General features: G+C 38.5%; 1 protein-coding gene across 4 annotated transcripts in view; it reads right to left on the bottom strand.

Annotated features, from left to right (window-relative positions):
* The window catches only part of NFATC3 (nuclear factor of activated T cells 3), a 64,185-nt gene that overhangs the window by 24,356 nt on the left and 20,331 nt on the right, over positions 1-19,498 (bottom strand). For all 4 annotated transcript variants that reach the window (XR_011003402.1, XR_011003401.1, XM_068202761.1 and 1 more), the window contains exons 3-7: positions 15,264-15,426; positions 3,223-3,422; positions 2,383-2,555; positions 1,483-1,623; positions 184-239 (exon numbers count right to left, since the gene is read on the bottom strand). Coding sequence is in view for 2 of the 4 variants with exons in the window: in XM_068202761.1 (XP_068058862.1) it covers positions 184-239; positions 1,483-1,623; positions 2,383-2,555; positions 3,223-3,422; positions 15,264-15,426 (733 nt within the window). In the remaining 2 variants the exon portion in view is untranslated. The remainder of the gene's footprint in view (positions 1-183; positions 240-1,482; positions 1,624-2,382; positions 2,556-3,222; positions 3,423-15,263; positions 15,427-19,498) is intronic.

The following is a 19,498-nucleotide window of genomic DNA, read 5'->3' as shown; positions in this document are numbered from 1 at the left end:
AGCATCCTCTTAATGGCTACTTTACAGTGTTAAGACAATTTAGAAGTCTACAATTGTCCATCTGAATTAGTCAGTGATCTACTTACTTTAATATATGAAGCTTAAATTTCAGAACAATAATGAAAATAAAAATTTCACATTAAAAAAAAAAAGCTTTCTAAAATAAGAAAAAATGTTTCTCACCCCTTGACACTTTTCCCTAATTATTTTCCCTTCTACCTCCCACTGAGGTCGTCCATCTGTTAAGAGAAATTTACAAACAATTCAAGCAAAAAGCATTTTCTTAACACTTCAATAATTCATCTTAAAAATATTTAAATACTTAATATAGAGCTGGATTTACTTTGAGTCATGCAGAGGCTGTTAAACTGGCAGATACACACTGTAAACGAAGTACGGAGATGCTTTAGGAGTTTCAGCACCACAGCCTGCAGTCGCCTGTCGTGCAGGACTGCGCACTGCACCCCAGCGTGCTCGTCCCCCGCAGGCAGACTGAGCTGCAGAGGAGCCTCTGAGTACTGGGGGTGTACACAAGGGCTCTCCCCTGCTGTTTCTGAAACCTTTCCGAAGGGTGCTGCAACTGCTGCTGCCACTTGTGCTCCTTCAAACAAACTGCTGATGCCGGGAGGCTGAGTCGGCAGCAGAGATAAGCCAGGCCACCCTTCCCTGCCCGGCCCCAGGGTCACGGCGCCCGCCCTGCTGGGCAAGGTGCCCTGCCGAGAGGGGCAGTCACCTGGGCACCTCCTGTGCTCTGACCTGGCATAAGCCACACCCTGCACCCAGCACTCGCTCTCCCTGCCGCTGCTGCTGTTACAGGTAACCGGGTAAGCACAGCAGCTGCTCTGCTTCTTCCAGAGGCGTTCAGCTTGTGTGGCAAAACACACCATCACATAACACTTTGTATTTGCTAATAAAAATAACACCACTCTTATTTACATATATATGGAGATAATAAGATGTAGAAGAATTGGACTTGGTTTGCAAATTTTTATTTTTAATAATTTCTTTTGCTACTGTTTTCCTGAAACTTCAAATCAAGACACTTAAGTCACCAAAATCATAATTTAAGCTGTTCAGATTTTATGTTTTATTGCTTTATAGCTAGCATTTATTTCATTAGCTAAGGAGTCAGTTCCTATGCATTGATTAAATCAGATGTAAGATGGTATCAATGCCAAATACTACATTTCAATTAGATCCCGTTTTCACTTTTTCATTTTTAATAATAAGGAGTAAATACATGGTATGATCTGTAACAGCATCTTTCAAATACACACATACCAGGTTAGTGACTCTCTGTCTTCCTGAATTAGAAGTACTACTTCATTAATAACTGCCAACAAGCACACAGATCAGTGCCCAAATGAACTTTCCAATTTATACTCAGGACTTTTTTTTCTCCCTTTAAAACATCCTTATTTCTTAAAATCAAGCTCAGGTACTGAGCTTGGTTTGAAAAAAACCAAGCAAGACAGTATTTACCTTGTCCTTTTTCAAAAAAAATAATTTTGGATTCTGGAAGAAAATTGGATCCTGTCACCACCATTTCATGGCCTCCATTTACTGAGCAGCTGTTGATGCTGTACTTCTCAATCTGAGGAAGTTCTTGCGCAGATCGCTGAGCTTTAGAAATATTAAAGGAATAATTATTATTCACAATTTTAATCATAATGACATTTATTTTATGATTCTAACTTGAAGAATCAGGGATGAAACGAAAATGATCATCTGTTTACATACACAAATCATATTTGTCTATGATTTATCTTTGCTTTTAAAATTACTTTGAAATTACATAATTACAGAAAAAAAACCACCAAAAAGGCATGAATGCCAACAGTCTCTACTGATACAGGAAATTCAATTTTTAGTTTAGGAGTACTGGATTAAAATTAGTTTAGTAGTTTCTAGACAAAATGAATTCCAGGGGAAATTCAGATTAAGGTCATGCCTCGATTCCTTCGTACCAGTATTTAACAAATCAACTCTCTAGAAGTTCAGCTGTTCACTAGATATTACTGTATAGGGAAAGTCGTGGTACAGACTCTTGTCAATGAACTGGTATCATCTCTAAAATGAATATTTTCACTGAGATGTATCAGCTGCCTCTGCTCATGCCCAGGCACTACTGAAGCTGCTGGGTGACTGCACTGAGGTTAAAGCCCAAACCCTTGTTTTTCCTCTAAACCTCCAAGCTGTCCCTTGGCAAGTACCATCTTTACTTAAAGACACATTAACTTTTGGTAATTGAGCTCTTTACACACAAAGCTTTTTACACAATTGCTATATATAATTCTGGCAATAAATATTGTCAGAATGACACTACTACTGACACATGCAGAAACCATGAGTATAAAAGATGTATAGTTAGAGCAATCTTACAGCATTCGACAGGTATGGAAGCAGTCTGCAGAGATAAGACTTTTCCACTGGGCTGTGGGATGTGAACACGGAACACGAGGCGCACTCTGGTGTTCTTTCTTCCAATATCTGTCTCTCCTTTCCGGAGCTCTATGTCTGAATTGCGCAGTTTCAAAATACCAGCACAATCGATACTGGAGATAGGAGAGGATGGACAGATGGACCGCAAGAGAAATGGAAGAAAACCAATCAAACTACTGCCAAAGTTCACTCTGAAAGCCTTTCTTTTGTTGAAGAATGAAGCTGTTCTATTTTTCCCCACATTATGGTATTTTCAGGGTTATTTTAAATATCTGTGATTGAAAGAATGCTTAGTGTGGAAACAGCAGCAAGTACTGGGGAAACATTTAGTCTTGTAAACGTCCAGCTGCTGCTTTTTTGAACCTTCAAAAGATTATTTGTTATTGCACATTGTTTAACCTCCAAAGTGAGTTATTTAACATAGTAAATGTCATTTACAAGAGCAAGAGAGCACTATTTAGCTCTAGTTTAGGAAGGACTAGAGAACGACAAAGCATGCCCATCAATTCCCAGCTGCTATTCCACACAGTGGTCAATTATTCGTATGAGACACACAGCTTCAATCATATACCACATTCGTACGAGAGCTTCCCTGCCTCTCTGCTCCTTTACTTCTGACTGTTCTCACACTGGCTTGCTCTAAGAGACTCGTCTCTTCATCATGACCCAGATTTGTGGAAGATATGCTAATTTTACAAGACTTTTCTTTCACCTTTGCACAAATGAAGAAAATATAAACTACACATAGCAGCCAAATGGCTAACTCATGCTGTGATGTACCTGGCTGACATATTATTCTCGGGAAGAAGAGGAATTTCCAACACTTTGGTGCTGGCAATGATGATCTCCTGGCTGGCGGTGGCCACGGTCTTGCCGGTGATGCGGTGCACCTGGTAGAAGGCGTGGGGCCGCAGGTAGCGATCGTCGGCCGTGCCGATGAACATCTGCAGGTTCACCGGCTTCTCGCTGTAGCCCAGCAGCTGAGGGAGGGGCACATGGAATAGCAACAGGTTAGGTGACTCCCATTGCATCTGTGTGTGCACACTACAAACACACAACCAGTCCAAAGAGTTAAGAGTCACTAGTATTTCATTACAAACTTCTTCAAACTCTTCAGCAAGCAGAAAACTGAGTACAGGTATCTGTCGCCAAACACAAGGACTGGCAACAATTACTGGAATGAATGAGTGTCAAAATACCACTATAATTTCTGAATCTCTCAAAGACAATTTTTCTATCTACAGAATTTCTATATCAAAGCTATGCTATGCTATAGGTCTGTTTCTGGTACTGTTTTAAATCACTAATTACCAATTTTACTAAGATGCACCCAGATTCTAGAAATACTAAAAGCTTTTAGCTTTTCTTCCCGAGATGGAATAGCAACTTCTATTAAACTTAAGTTTTGTGAATGCAAATGTATCAAGTTAGGACAAGAAGATTCAATTCATATCTAGAAAATCAAATGTGGTTTATTTTTGGCAAAGAAAATACTTCAAACCCCCAAATTCTGCAAATGTTAATTTACACATCTTTCTGTTTCTCTAATACACATCCAACCACCAATGCACTCAGTTACCATAAAACCACCTGGTGCATGAGCTAACTGCAGCAATTTTGGCACAACACTGAAACAGTAGAAAAAAATTATGAACTGAAACTAGAAGAAAAAATCCATTTTATGATAGTACATGGGTAACCTGTTAAGGAACAAATGTAAACAGCAGTAACACCAGTTTCCTTTAACCCCTGTTATTATAAATCTGAAGCCTACAGAGTATTTCTTACAAATCCATTTTCCTTCACCTTGTTGCAACTGGCAGATTGATGCAGGCTGCAAGTTATATAATTGCTAAACTACACTGGAGCAGATTTGCGTTGCATTGACTTTGACATCAACTTATGTTCAAACGGGAGGGAGGGACAGACAGTCATTCTTTGAACGTGGTTTTGTCATGTCAATATTTTTGTCTCTAGGGAGAGTTATTTGGTCACACAACAATATTATCCAAGCTCTTTACAGAACTAACACTTAAAAACCAAACAAAACATGTCAATTTAACCTACTTAGAAGAGTAATTTAAGCCAGTAGTCAGTGGCACAAAAGCCCAAAGCACACCCACACCCAGCAGTCAGAAGCCCCACTGCTGGTGCATCACTCCTGGCAGGGAGTTTTATGGACCAAATATGCCTGGTTTCTATATTCAAGGTACAGCTTGGTTCCTATATTCAAGTGGCAGCACCTGCCAGGCCTGTCACTTTTATTAGAGCTTTCTCAGTCAAGAATAGAAATTTAGGTTTCAAAAGTCTGGAAATACTTTGTTTTGTCAAATATGTTATCCCTGAGTTCTCAGTACAAAAAGAGGTATATCCAGCTAAAAAACACCAAACCAAACTATCTCTTCAGCCACTGAGTAGAGACAGTCTAGATTGTCAGAGATGCTTCCCATGTAAGTAAATGTGATAAACAAGCATTTAGAAAGGTTACAGTAAAGAACGTCCTGTGACAGTCAGTGTACTGACAGGTTTCTCTCCCTGCACTGTCAGAAGTCAACCATAAACTACAGGAACATCAGGAACTTTCCTCTTAGTGCTGCCATCCCAGTGGAGCACAGGGACTGTTACACCAATAAAATATATACACATGCATAAGTTCCTTTTTATGCTTGATGCAGGACTCCTGTGTCTTTCCAAAAGTGTCTTTCTCATTAAATACCAAATGAATAATTAATTTTTTTATTAGTCTGAATTATTTTAAGATTTTATAGAAAATTAGGACACGTATTAGTTTAGCATTACAGCAGCCATCTTGTCACAAGTTCTCAACACTATGACTCCACCATCCATTTTCCTCAGAGTTAAAATTAAGTCTCAACGCAATGGAATACAGCCTAAATGTGACGTTAGTTAAATGTGTTCACTCTAATACTGGGAATTATAAAAATTACAAGCCAGACCTATTCAAAAATTTGACTGACTTCCAAATGCGGTCATTGTGACAAAGCTAATTTCCAATTAAGGCTAATCTTCCCCATGCTGAACAATGGACATGTACACAGCAATTCTAGAGATACTGGTGACACCAGAGATAAGGAAGGGTGGGGGATACTTGTAAAACTAAGCTGGTCTCTCTACAGAGCATGAAGACCATCTTCTAGAGAAGACACAGAGCAGGAGCTCAGTTCAGGGAAGTAAAACATCCCCCATGCCAGCAGTCACCCCTGGGTATTGCCCAGGGGACTCTATGGCCAGATACACTGGCAAGGTAGCAGAGACTTAAAAATATATATTTGGTATTGCAGACAATTTATTGCTTTTATTCAAGGTCAAGTAAAAAGAAATCCCCCCACCAATGTAAAGGTATAAATATAACCAATATGTGCAATACCTGTGGCAATAAAGTAAGCCAGGGAGTGGGAAAGAAAGAATGACCCCCATGTACTCCAGCACAGAGTGTAATTCAGGGCCTGACTGCACCAGCTGGGCCTCATTAAGGGAAACATCCCAGCCTTAAGCGAGCAGTGGACAGGCTGCAGTGTCCCTGTGCTCCCAACAGCCACAGCCAAGAGCCACTAAGCTCAACAGGCTGTGCATGCTAACAAGACAGCCCGATGTGCTAGTGAAACTCAGGCAGCTGGAGAGATTGTGGATAGAAAAAACCCAACTTTCATTATACAAATCTATGCTTTAGAATGCACATTTCCCCCTTAAATCTTGTGTAATAGGCGAGCTGGCAACTCCAGGCTGACTTGCCATTATTGATGCAAAACCTGCCTTGTGAATAATGAAGGAGATTTACAACTTCAAATCAGGAAAAAATATTTATTTAGGCATTTAAAATGCATTCCCTTTAAATACAGTTTTGTTCTCATTCAAAAAAATATTGATTGTTCTTAATTTCATTAACAGCAGGGTCATGCTGTCTTACCATACCACCTTGTCTGCTTCATGCACACTTTTGTATGTTGAACAGCCCTAACATTTAAATCAGTAAAAACCCCAATCTGCTAATTGTTTTTCAATGAAAATAAGTACTTAATTACCTTGAGAGAAAAAAACCAGTATTTTGTTCAAAAATATAACGAAGCCATGGTATCTGTACCTTTAGTTCACCTTAGCAAAGAATATACACAAAAATGAACACTGTGTTTTTACAGACCATAGATATTTAAATAAACAGCATTTTACAACCTACTGGCAAGTGCTGCAGAATCAGCACCATGAAGAAGCATTATGGTAAGGCACTACAGTATCAGTGTGCTCAAGATTCAGTCACGGGTCACTTACAGAGGAACAGTAACCTGAACTACTGGTTGAGCCCTAGGACCTTCCAGCACTTATTCCATTAATGTGCAGTATTAGAGCTGCTCACTACAAACAAAAAATTGCTAATTTTACTTTAAAAAAAGATATAGCACTTTCCCAGGAGCAGCAAACAGCGTGCTGCAGACAAGCAGTAAGTTACTGCACTGTGTCACCAGTGACCTCTAGAAACCCTCCCCTGTAACAGAATCCTGACACACCACCCACTGCTCTGCCGAGGAAACTCAGCCAAGTTGTTTTTGTGTTTCTATATCGTTTCCATAGCAAAGGTCAGTGCCTGCGTAAGTTAAACTAAAGCTGGAAGGCTAAAGACTGAAGGTCACTACAGGATAAGCCACAAGGGCTTCACGCCAAAGCAGTTCCAGGCGTATTACTACACTGCACACAGGAAACCCCTGCATGGCACTGGCAGCTCAGAGCTTGTACCAAGCAACTGCAAAGGCAGGCACTTAATGAGAGAGTTTTGGATCATCGACAAGCTGTATTGTATGCAATAAAAACAACAAATGTTCTTAATGCACACATGGAAAATCCTTTAAAAACATGTCACGCTAGAGACTATATGGATTAATTTGATCACTGAAGACAGCACTATTTAAACTTGGAATTTTGTGACTGTGGTGAGAACCTTTCCTTGCTTAGAAAAGCAAAGAGGTCACATTAATTAAGAGGCATCAACCTGGAAAAAATAAATTAGCATTTTTCCAGATTTCATGCAGATTATATTTGGGCCATAGCTGGCTCACATATCATTGGTTCCATGCTGTGATCTAAAGAAAACCTTGCAACTTGAAAAGCTTGTGAGAAGACTCTTTTTAGTCTTTAATGCTTAAAATTTTTACCTCCTCGTCCCACTTTATTTTTAAATGAAGAAGGTTCTGTCCACATTTTCAATTTATTGTTGCAGGCCAAGTCTTACCAATCTCTATTCAAGTGTAAAAGTGTCATTTCTTAAGACATACAACAAATCTTACGAAAAATATCCAACATGAAATACACATTTCACAGTAACCAAGTACTAACAGACATCCCTATATACTTGGAAATAGTCTGGGTTTTTGAACCAAAGTATCCAAAACCCCAACTATCTAAAACTGTCACTGAATCCAGAAATAATGCAGCATTCCATACACCTACACTTTCAGTCTTAGAATTTAAGAGAAAACATGGAACTGGGAGAGTGTGTGTAGAGTGGTGGTGGTAGGGAAAAGATCATTTCATCAGTAAGGTTTTATGCTCAGCTATCAAGTATACTATGATACCAACAACATTCAGATGGTGTCAAAACCTATTTCATTGTATTTTTAAAGCATTTTTCCTGCAAAGCTTCCCAGCATTTATTAGGAAATTTCCATGCTTAATCAAAGTTTCATTGGGGCTTAATACTCATGCTTTATGTGCCTTTTTTTGCTTGCTAATTCAAGATGAAGATTCCATTGCTCCTTTGCCTTTGCTCAATTAATTCACTGCTTATGGCATTACTGGATTGGTGAAGTAGGCTGATTAGAAAGAAAGCTTTTACATACAAATAGGCCTTCCTAAAAATAGGGCACACTCTTGAAATACACTGCAAGTTTGACATAATCAAGTCCCTAAAGTTCACAATCCACCTTCACCAAATGCACCAGTATCTATACAGAAATCCTCAGCTCTAATGTGAAGAACAGGGAAGGAAACTCATCTGTGTGAAGACCCACAAGCACTTACTAAGCATTTACTTCAGATGGAGATTTCCAAGGCTTTTCAACGCCTTGATATAAAAAGCAGGTTGTAAATAGTTATTTCCCCCTTGATAGACTCACAGCGGCTGGATGCATTTCACTGATTTCTGTATTCCTTAGAACACCCCCCAGCATGACAAGGTAAGGACGACAAAAGAGAAGAATGCAGGCCCCACTGTAGAGGGTGAAAAGGAAGAGCTGTTCTCATGAATCAGGTACTTTTTCCTTTTACTTTGGAAGCCTGAACAAAATATGGTACAGTTCACTATGAAACCTAAACAATCCTAAAGGAAAAGAACCTTCACTGCTTAAATTTCAGTCTACTTCAAAAATAAAATACTATTTATTTTAAAAAGAAATTATTTAAAGAAAAAACTGAACCATCTAAATGTTCTATCCTCTGAGAAAAGGAAGACATGACCCACAAGCCTGGAGTCTTTTGGACAGTGGTATCAGAGAGGCACCAGTGCATGGCTTTGATCAACTGAACTTTTTTTCTACAGACATTTCTCCACAAGAGTTTCCTTTTGAGCAGTGTGTAGTGGCTTTCCTAAAGAACTGTGAGGATTGCTGGGTTTAAAAGCTGAAGGGCTATCTGCCAAGCTGAACACATCTATCAGCCATGACTTGGGATGACAAGTAAGGGATGACAAGGATCCAAGGGCATGAAGATGAACATAATTTAAAACAAAAGACACCATGACTAATGCCAGTGATACAATTTATTGTGAATTTATCAACAGCTGCGTTTTGAAAAAAACTGAAGCACACCATGGGCATGAAATGAAGAAAGCAGAGCTCAGGGAAGCTACTGAAAGTCAAAATTACCTCAGTCATCCTTTGCAGGCTTGCAGAGGTGCAGTGAGTGCTGACCTATAATCTCCAATGGACTGCTTAAAAGAGACTGCAGAAACGGATGGAAGGAAACTCCATTCAGATCTATCATGCAATATCCCAACCACTGGCTCAGAAAGTCTTAACAGCACATTGGATTTTTTTATCATTCCATTCTGGTTCTGCAGAGGTTATAATGTTACAAAAAGTTAAATGTCTGATTTTAAAGTTCAATATGTTGAACCAAAACATCTATTTCTATCCCTTCCTGATGTGCAGTACTATTTTTTGTCACTTGATTATTTGGTGCACCTTTGCATCAACAGAGAAGGAAAAGCAAACACATCAGAGAAGTCTACCTTTGTGTTTTGTTAAATAAACTCATTGAGTAGACTGACTTGAAGACTTTAAAATAGTACAGACCTTTGCAATTATGAAAAAACAGTGACAGATAAAAGGAACAAACTTTAATAAACTATTAGGTAGTGGCACAAGTCCAAGTAAGAGCATTTTAAAGGTCATCACAAAAACAAACAGATCCTGCAAAGGACTAAAGCAAAAGAGTAATGGCAAATATCAGTTAGTTCATTATTGGTCATGGTACCATGTGTTTACACATGTATAGAACATTTTTCAAGGTTTAAAAACTTGGACTTATTTTTCTGAAAACGCACACTTTTACACAATCACTGCTTTCAGACTGGATTGAATGTGTTTTAAATACTGACTTCAGGCATTTTTTGAGGTGTTTTAGCCCTGTCCCATTTTACACTACGCAAAAAATGATATAATCTAATAGCTAAAATAGTATTAGTCTAATACACAGTGCAGAATTGCCAGTCCCATGTAACCAGCCATCAAACCATCCATCTGCACTTGGCTCTACCACACTCTTGGAAAAAAAAAGGTGCTATTCCTGAAATACCAACTCCAAATACTAATTATACTATGGAGAGTTTTTGAACAAGCATTGCTGGGATAGGAAGAAGTTATTCCCACCTAACCTGTAGAAAAAATAAAAATTTAGTAAACCAATGATATGAAAAGCAGATGACTTTTTATGGGTTTTCGCACCAATTACTGCATTCTCTGAAAATGAGCAGATGCATCACTTTTGCTATCTGTTTTTGGGATTCTGAAGCAGAAGATACCTAAATCATCAAACAGTTCTTGAAAGATATATAGTTTTAGGATCTCATCCAAAGGTCAGTGTTTTAGGCCAGTACAGCCCATTACACAGTTCACACAGGCTGAGATTTACCTTCTGTGTTTTACATTTATTGGCAGGCTGCTGTCACCAATCAACAGCAGGCAACTAGAGCTGGGATACAGCTTGCCTTCTGGTGAGGGACAAACCAGGAAAAAATTCAAGACAAAAATGAAAATTAAAGAGTGGAAGGCAGGAAGAATGGGAAGGGTTGCAAAACACAGAAAAAAATGTGCTGCTTTTTGGACATAGAGAAGAGGGAGAATTCCAGTATTATACCTGATATGCAAGTAGTTACATGCATTGGCCACAGGGAACAGCTGGGAAAACGTGACAGCCACAGAATTATAGGCCAGGAAACATACACTCATTTAGACAATGCTTTGCTAATTTATTTTTATCAGGTCATCTGATATTGCTTGCATAGATCCTCTCTTGTTGGTTGCAGTTTCTTCCATCAGGACTCAGGCAGAGTTTGACAGCCTTATTGAGAACACATTCATGTCTCAGAACTTTCAAAGCAGTTCAAAGTGAGTTTACTTTTGCTCAATTAGTTTACTTTTTTCTTCCACTGCAGCACTTCTCATGACTTCAAGCTCTGCAATCACTTTAAACAGAGCTGACACAGAGTCCCTCTTTTACAGATCTCCATGAAATCTCACACAGAAAACTCTTTACTTGAGAGTGAGTAGCAGTGTGTAGCCATCTAAATAAACTGGCCTTTATCTAATATTGCTTTGATTTTTGATCTTGCATCTTTTTTGTCAGCTGCAGAACTGCTGAGTTGTCCATATGGATTCCACAATGCATCCCCTCCTCTGTTACTGTGAATCTGCTACAGGAATAATTCTGCTTATGGCAGAGGAACAGAATGATTCTATCCTTAAGCACTTTGCAGTACAGGAAAAAGACACTTCTGGTCCAGGCAAATTCTTAACAGGTACCACCACTCCAAATCTATCTTGCATACACAGATTCTATACAGTGTCTGTTGCAGATACACCATGAGCTGTAAAACCAATTACCCATCACAATCCATACCTACACCTGACTCCCACAGGGGCCCCAGGACAGACACTCCTTGCACACAGAATGGTGCTAAGGAGTAGCTGTGAGCCCACAGTCCCTGAGTACATCACTCTGTGTGGTTACAAGATGACCAGCATGGACATCACCTTCTTCCCTAGCAACAGGACAAAAGATAAAAGCAAATGCTACTTCTTGTGCACAACACAGCCTTTATGATTTACTACCAAAAGATGTCATTAATTTAAAATCCTCGAGCTCAGAAAATTGCAGAAAATTACATGTGTAACAGGAACACAATATATAAAACAAGTTTGCTTATTTTAAAAAGAAAAGTTCATTTTAGATCAGAAAACTAAGTTTTTTAACTAAAGTTAAAAAAACACAAACTATCTCAAAGAGATTCTTATCAGGTGCTCACCTGCTCTAAAAGGCTTTTTTGTTTTTGATCATAAGCATTATCCAAGTGAGGTCTCATGAAGAACTCTACCAGTTCAGACAACAGTAAAAGCTCATTCTAGGAAATTCTAAGTGCAAACATTATTTTATGTACATTGTACCCATGGGAAGGGTGAAAATTCAAGCAATGATGACTGTTCATTTAGAGTTGGATAAAATGTGACAGCTACTTGTTTAAAAGGCTTGGTAGACGGGTGAATTGCAGACTTGCAGACTTACCTATGAATTAGAATGGTAAAATTAGGGAGTGCTCAGAGGCTGTCTCCTGGCAATGCACTACAAAATTTCCACATCATTTGCATGACAAAAGCTCAACATGCCACCTTTCTCCTTGCAAACAATTCTGCTATATTATTTATTCCTTCCCTGTGAAAAACGTCAGCATTATCATGCAGATTCTCTACCAAGGTAAAAGAAACTGCTCCAGATAAGGATTAGCTGGAACATGCTCCCAAGAAAGCAGAGCTTAAAATTAAAGGTATCTGCTACTTAGAACATTTTGCATTAAAAAAGCTAAAAACAAGGGAACATCATTATAGAATTAGCTTTCTTAAAGTTAAGGGATATACAAAGCAAAGCATGATGCTCCACTTATTTAATTTCCTCCCATTTGGAAATAAGCTGATTAAATGTACTCACAACAGATGAAGCCAAATTTGTCAGAAGCTTAGTGTCCTAGCAACAGGTGTGGTACAGTATTAGTAATAGACTAATGACATGCACTAATACATTAAAGGCTTGAAGCCGTGTACTATCTTAAAAATCTTTATTTTAAATAATACATCAAGTGCACATGCAGAACTACAGAGGCTCCACAGTTTGGAGATTAAATACTCCAGCTTTCTATAAAATAATGTTCAAAAGCAAAACAAGTTGTGTAAGAAGCAAAAGCACAGAGGCCTTCAGGCACCCAAAGATGTGGCAGTTGGACTTGACAACCGCTGTAGATCTGTTCCAATTAAAGGATTCTATTCTCTTTACCCACCTCCTTTCTCATCTCTGACACTGGTAAACACACAACTATTTTACACAGGAAAATGTGGAGTACGTTACTGCAATGATCACACACATCAAGTGACTGCTCTAAAGCTAAGAGCACCAAAAGCTTCCTATCTCCTATCAAACACAACAATTAATTTGCAGTCCAGCTGGAAGAGACCAAATTGCAAAGTTGAATATTAATTTGCATTCATTTTAATTTATAGAGGCATAGTACAATGCATATGTTGAAGCATAAGACCGTCAGACACATAAATGCCATCCTCATTTTTAAGACAGCATTCTCATATAGCAAGGTATTTCACAATTTCAATGCAAATAAATAGTTTTAAAAATCATTGTGGTAAGTCACCCGCTACAGATGTTTCTTCTAATTTGCATTACTGCAGTTAGAAGCATCTAGTTCTGTAAGCAAAAGAAAGCCCACATATTTGTCAAATCTTGCAAATATCACCATAAATTCCCTTAATGCAAATATTAGTGCAAAACATAAGCACCCAGAAAAAAAATTAAACAATATTGAATGCGGTTCACAGCACTTCAGGAAAGATTGATTTTGTCAGCTAAAATCTCTCAGGTTTCTGTCCTCATTAATGATGTGTTAAATTCCACTGCAAGCACCTTGGCATGTGGAAGTTGTGTCGACTTGTCCTCCACTGACTAAAGCAACACAATACTCCACAAGAAGGAACGTGTCTTGCCAGCTTTTCAATCCCAGCCTAGTCCAGGCATCCTCAAATTTCTGTAGATTGGAGCATACACTTCCCTAATAAGCACCTGACCTTTGCCTCTACTGTGCTAAGAAACCCTGTAGGTCTGACAAAAGGAGAGTTGCAGCTGGTTAGGCCAGGCATTGTGAGAAGAAAAACACTGAACAACTTTGCAGGGAACATGAAAGCTGGATGAAGAGCTCAGCTTAAGAATTGCAATGGTAAAACAAGGAAAGACATTCAAAAAAGAAGATGGGATGCAGATAATCAACCCTTTTTAGAGGGAGAGAAAGGAACGATGCAAAGTCTTGAAGAGGAAAAAAAGGTGTAATCAAAAAGTTCAAGGTAAGCTAATAGAGAAGAAACAGTTTGCTAAACAGCCCAAAGAATACAATTAGGAATCAGGCTGAGGGAAGAAATTCATCAGATGAAGAGCCTGGAAGCAGAGGTTGCTTAGAAAAATTAAGAACAGCAGATTGTCCAAGACACAAACTCTGCTAGTATATCTTCATCTATATAGATGAAATGTAATGATGCAAATACAGAGTGTGACAATTCACTTGCCAAAGGGGAGGAATAAACTCTAAGGAGGAAAAATGATAACATGTTTATACCCCAGTAAGAGTGGGAGAAAGAATGGGGACTGATTATGCCAATCCTATCAGCACTTTGCATCTGGTCTCCAATTGTAATGAGTTACTTTTGACTACTGGAAGAGGTTAAATATATAAAATACATTTTTAATATATAGACTGTAGCAAAAGACTTAGGAATGAAACACTGACTTTATTGGAAAAGAACATGAAATATCCTGGATTTGGAGAAAAATACAAAACCTGCTGCAACCTTCATGTAATCAGATTTTTCTCCCCTCTTCGTTTTATAATGATATTGTAACTGTTGTCTGATTTGTCATATAAAGCCATTAAATATTGTCTTAACCTGGCTTGGAATTAAAATAAAGACCATTAAGCAATATTGAGGTAAGTAAAGAGACACGGCTTTCACCTGAGGATGTGGCAAACAGAAATCAAGGTATCTTAAGGAGCCCCACATTTTCTCAGCACCATTTACCCCATGTTCAGTGAATGAGGGTGGGTTCCCTTCCGAGTTTTGTGAGCCAGCTGTTACCATGGATATTAAAGGAGACATCAGTGACTATCCCTAAGCAATCCAGAAGTCTCCCCAGCACCAAACAAGATATTTGTGTACACACCTGAACACTCCAAGCCAGAGAACAGCACATCACATCTTGTGCACAGAGTTATTCCAACAAGACCAAGCTCACGTATCTTTCTCTTCGAAGAGAGTATGATGCCAAAGCCAAGTCCAATTTACCAGGACCTTACATCTAATTCTGAGTTCAACAATAATTGGTTTTATTGGTCAGTGTTTTCAAAATAGTTATCATTACACTGAAGGGAGAAAATCTTGCCCAGGAAAGGCTGTAAGCTTCACAAAAGGTAACAATTTACAGCATTGCAAATACCAGTAAGTGTAGTTAAAAAATTACCTTCTATTCAAGAAAGCCAAACTTCCTACCTTTACTACAGGGTGTCCTCCAGTAGATGCTTTTACTGCTCCTCTGCTTCCTTCTGTTTCATAGTGAGCTCTGTGATGAGTTTTAGGCTGGACTTCTATTTTCAGTTCACACTGCCCATAATGGCTTGGTAAAGGCCAGTCAAGAGGTGGCAATGAAGATGTGCTGCAATCAAGACAAGCACACTGGTTACATGCATGGTGCCATGTGGCCACAGCACAAAGTCTTCACTGTAAAATGCAGACAGACAATGATGTCACTTCCCTAACAAATGATAACCAACTAAGAATAACTATCAGCTTAAAATTGTTATGTGAAAATTCCACAGTTTTGCTGGTACATTAAAATCTTCAACTAGAATGGAATTTCTTCTTTCCAACACCTGAGCAAAAGAAAGGTACTTCATGACCCACACTACCAGTGCTACTCTATAATGCCTTTATATTCACTTTTTAACCTTAAGTATATCAGCAAGCAAATTCAAATGTGGTTTAGAGGGAACAGTGTAAACTCAATCTGCCAGTCATTAAGTTTTAACTCTGCATTATCTTCCAGCTTGCTGTTTTTGTTTTCCTTTGGCAAGCACTGCATTTTGTTAACTATCATTACAATGAACACCCTGTGATCACCCTAAGTTTTAAAAAGCTACTTGCTCTATCGAAGCATAAAGACTTACTGCAGCAGACAGTACAACAAAGACACCTAAAGTTGTGTTCAGCTTGTCCACAGACACTTACATACAGTAGCAAAGTCACTCCCGGGAAGAAGAACAAAATACAGTAACAGAAATAATATGGAACAACCTCAAACCAATGTTTACCTTTTACCTGCACAGATTTATAGACTTAAGAGTCTAATAAGATGAACAGTCAGATTCAAGCCAGCAATTACCTGGTAGAGTAAATTAAATTATCAACATTTAAAAGTGAAAATCTGTTTATCTCTTATGTACCCAAATTTCTCTGTCAAAATAGTTGGTATACACTAAACAGACATGGTACCTGAGAGAACTCTGTTAATGCACCACAGGCTATACACCAATTATTGGGAGGCATTACTGGAAGTTGAATGAAAAATTCAGTCAAGAAAAAAGTATTTGTTGATACTCTCCATACAGTGTCTCAGAGAGATTTACTCCTCCTGCAATTCACTAACAATAATGTGGCACGAGTTGTATCAGACTCACATTTTCTTTCGAAAAAAGATTTAGCATACTAGGACAAACATGGAGACAAGAAAATAACCAACTCTCAAAATTTTGTCATTCTTTGAAAACTAAAAGAAAATAACAGCATGAGAGAGCAAGGAAGTGGACTGTGCACGTGCAGATGCCTAAAACGTTAAAAAATGGCAAAGCTTCCAAAACAGAGATTCCCCAGTAAATGACACAGCTTTTGAGACTGCACTGCATCAAACAGATGTTTTCTAGATGTAGCTGGTCTGACAGTTACAGCTGCTTCCCTTTTGATGTCGGATACCCAAACTGTTGTTTCTCTCTGAATATTTTCCTTGCTGTCTCTGTCCCTGATCTTCTCAGTAGCAGTGGATTCTTTACAGGTTTTAGGGTGCTCTGTCATGCACCTTTCTGCCTTGTAGGGATTTCAGTTTTATATTTTTGCTTCCACATCATCCTTACATATTTTTCAGACAAATACTACAGAGGTACACATTGAACTAAATCAGTGATCTAACTTGGGTTCATTTTGAAATGTAAATTCTTTAATCCTGTTTCCTGTACACCTTTAAGCAGAACTAAGGGGTGGGAAGCAGAGTGGGAACTTCCTAGCCAGCACTGTCACCTTCTTAAAGTCACACAAACCCACAAGACTGCACACTAAATAAATCAAAAAACCCAACAGAATATAGTCTACAAACTTGGTATTTTGTTTTTTTTTTTTTTTTTTTTTTTATTCTAAGTACAATTCAATAAAAAATGAGAAAATTCATGTCAGCCTTTGGAGTGCAAGAAGTAACAAATCTGTATATGTTTTGAATACTTTTTCATATGAAACAATGCTATTTTGTACCAGATACTGAATATGGGAAAGTAGGTCTGAAGCTGTCAGCTTTACTGCATTTAAGGATCTGTTCTCAAGAAAATATTATTCAGTCTATACTTATAGGTGAGGATCAGCAGTAAAACTGCTAGATTTAACTCACCACAGTTATCAGTTGTAAACTGTGCCCTGAACTTCACTGAACTTCTGCACAATCTCTGATAGTGCAGAACCTAAATTCAAAATTTAGTGGTGCATTACTCTTAAAATATCTAGAACATGTTAAAGAATAAACAGCTCAGCTACTTCAGAAATGAACAAGTACTTTTTCTGTCTCCCCCCAGCTTATGCAGCATGATAGCTTTGTGTTATTGATAAAGACACTTTGCATTCAGAACCCAGATCAGCTGCTGACCATGAGGGGTTTTTCAAGCTATTTTAGAACAAAAGATTAAAAAAATAAGACCTCTTATGTTTTAAAACCCTTAACTTCTCAGTCTTGATGGGGAAGGAACATGGTTGTAGAGGTAAAGAAGGAACCTGTTGGCAGCATTCTCCGCAGAAGCAACATTTAAAGGTATCATTCCATTGATTTTATCAATATTAATGTTCTCTGTAACCATTATCTCCAAAACAGAACTCATTGATGAGGAAACAACTGATGTTCAGTATAGGAACAGCCAAACACGTCCATAAGGACTTCAGCATTCAGAGCTGTAAAAGGCAGGGCCAGCTCCTGGGCTGACTCTGCCCCTCTGCCATAGGAAGCAGCTCAGGGCAGACAAAAGCTTGTTTGCTTTGACTGGGCCCCAGAGCAGCTGTGTGGGACAGGAGGGAGAACAAAGCCTATGGGACTCATTAACATACTTCAGCTAAAAACAATTACCTTCTGCTTGGAGCACTGTTTTTGAACACAGGTGCCACTGATAGAAAAATTCATTTTAGCCACTCTGTATGAAAATGCTCCTACCTCTTTCTAGCCACTAATTCTAGCAGCAACCTTTCAAAGACACCTCACAGTATCTCCAGATAGTTGTGAAAGCTCTTATTTCCTTCACTGGTTGAGATTCCCAGATCTCCTAGAGAGATACTTCTGTTAATTTTTAGTTGCAGCAAAAATAATTTTCCACTTAAAGCTCCTCCCAACATTTCAAAAGAGAAAAAGCTCACTGACCATACAATGGCTATTCCACTTTTTTTCCTCATCCCAAGTTTTTGCAGAGGTGAACCCACAGTGTATTCTGTGACAAGTCAAGGCTGCAAGACAGCAACCCTCTGAGAATCTCAAATCATAACTGTGATCCAATACTATGGTTTTCAAGAACTCTTGCAGAGCCAAACTACTGCTGTGGCTGCTCTTCACTGCCTAGAACAAAGCCATACTCTCCCTGAGGGAGAAATTCTGAAGTTAAGAAGTTTGGGGCTATTCCAGCTGCCACACTGGCCTATCACTAGATTTTATTAATACTGTTTACATTCAAAATACCACCATTCTGCTCCTAGCAGAGCCACAGTTCACAATGCTGTCAGAGTACTGGTACAGTGAACTGCCATGTGGAAAGCTCTGTTCCATCATCCCAGAGCAAAGCAGCGAGAGGAATAACAGGTACAGCACTAAGGTCCTGCACTAAACACTACCTGAATTCCCCTGGATTCATTAATGGTGTGTAAACATTACAGTGATAGCCCCGCTTATTAAAAACCTAAGAGGTTCAAAGTTCCTTTGCTTGTCTCACTTAAGTGGGTCCTTATCTTCAAAGTCAGTAATCTGCAAACATTTTCATTTTAAAGTTTTGCTAGCAGAATAGCTGGTGTTATTTCTATTTATCACAAAAAGGTGATAAATACTTGGCAGACTAACTTTGTCTATAGAAATCTTTCAATGTGAGTGCAGTTCTTAATTTTAAGACCGAAGGCCCAATATACTTATGGTAAAAATAGGACATAATTCTGTTCCACTCTATTCTTTAGACTTCCAAGAGAAGGATTCAAACAAAAGAAACAGTTTTCTTAAGTATTCCACTAGCTACCACTTCATGTAAACTAGTTTTTTTTTTCCTGAATGAATTAATTGCATTGTCAGCCATCCTAGTTTTCAGCAGTAAAACACTCTCAAGCTGCCATTACATGTCCACCGTTAAAATTATTTCTGAGCTGTAAATACATCTGTCAAAGACTGTTTGTTCATCACCACTGGGACAAAGAAACTATTTGATGTCCCATTACTTCTCAGTGTCTTA

Source organism: Anomalospiza imberbis, chromosome 12 (assembly GCF_031753505.1).
Source record: "Anomalospiza imberbis isolate Cuckoo-Finch-1a 21T00152 chromosome 12, ASM3175350v1, whole genome shotgun sequence".
NCBI lineage: Eukaryota > Metazoa > Chordata > Aves > Passeriformes > Viduidae > Anomalospiza > Anomalospiza imberbis.
This window is presented reverse-complemented; position numbering and strand designations above follow the sequence as displayed.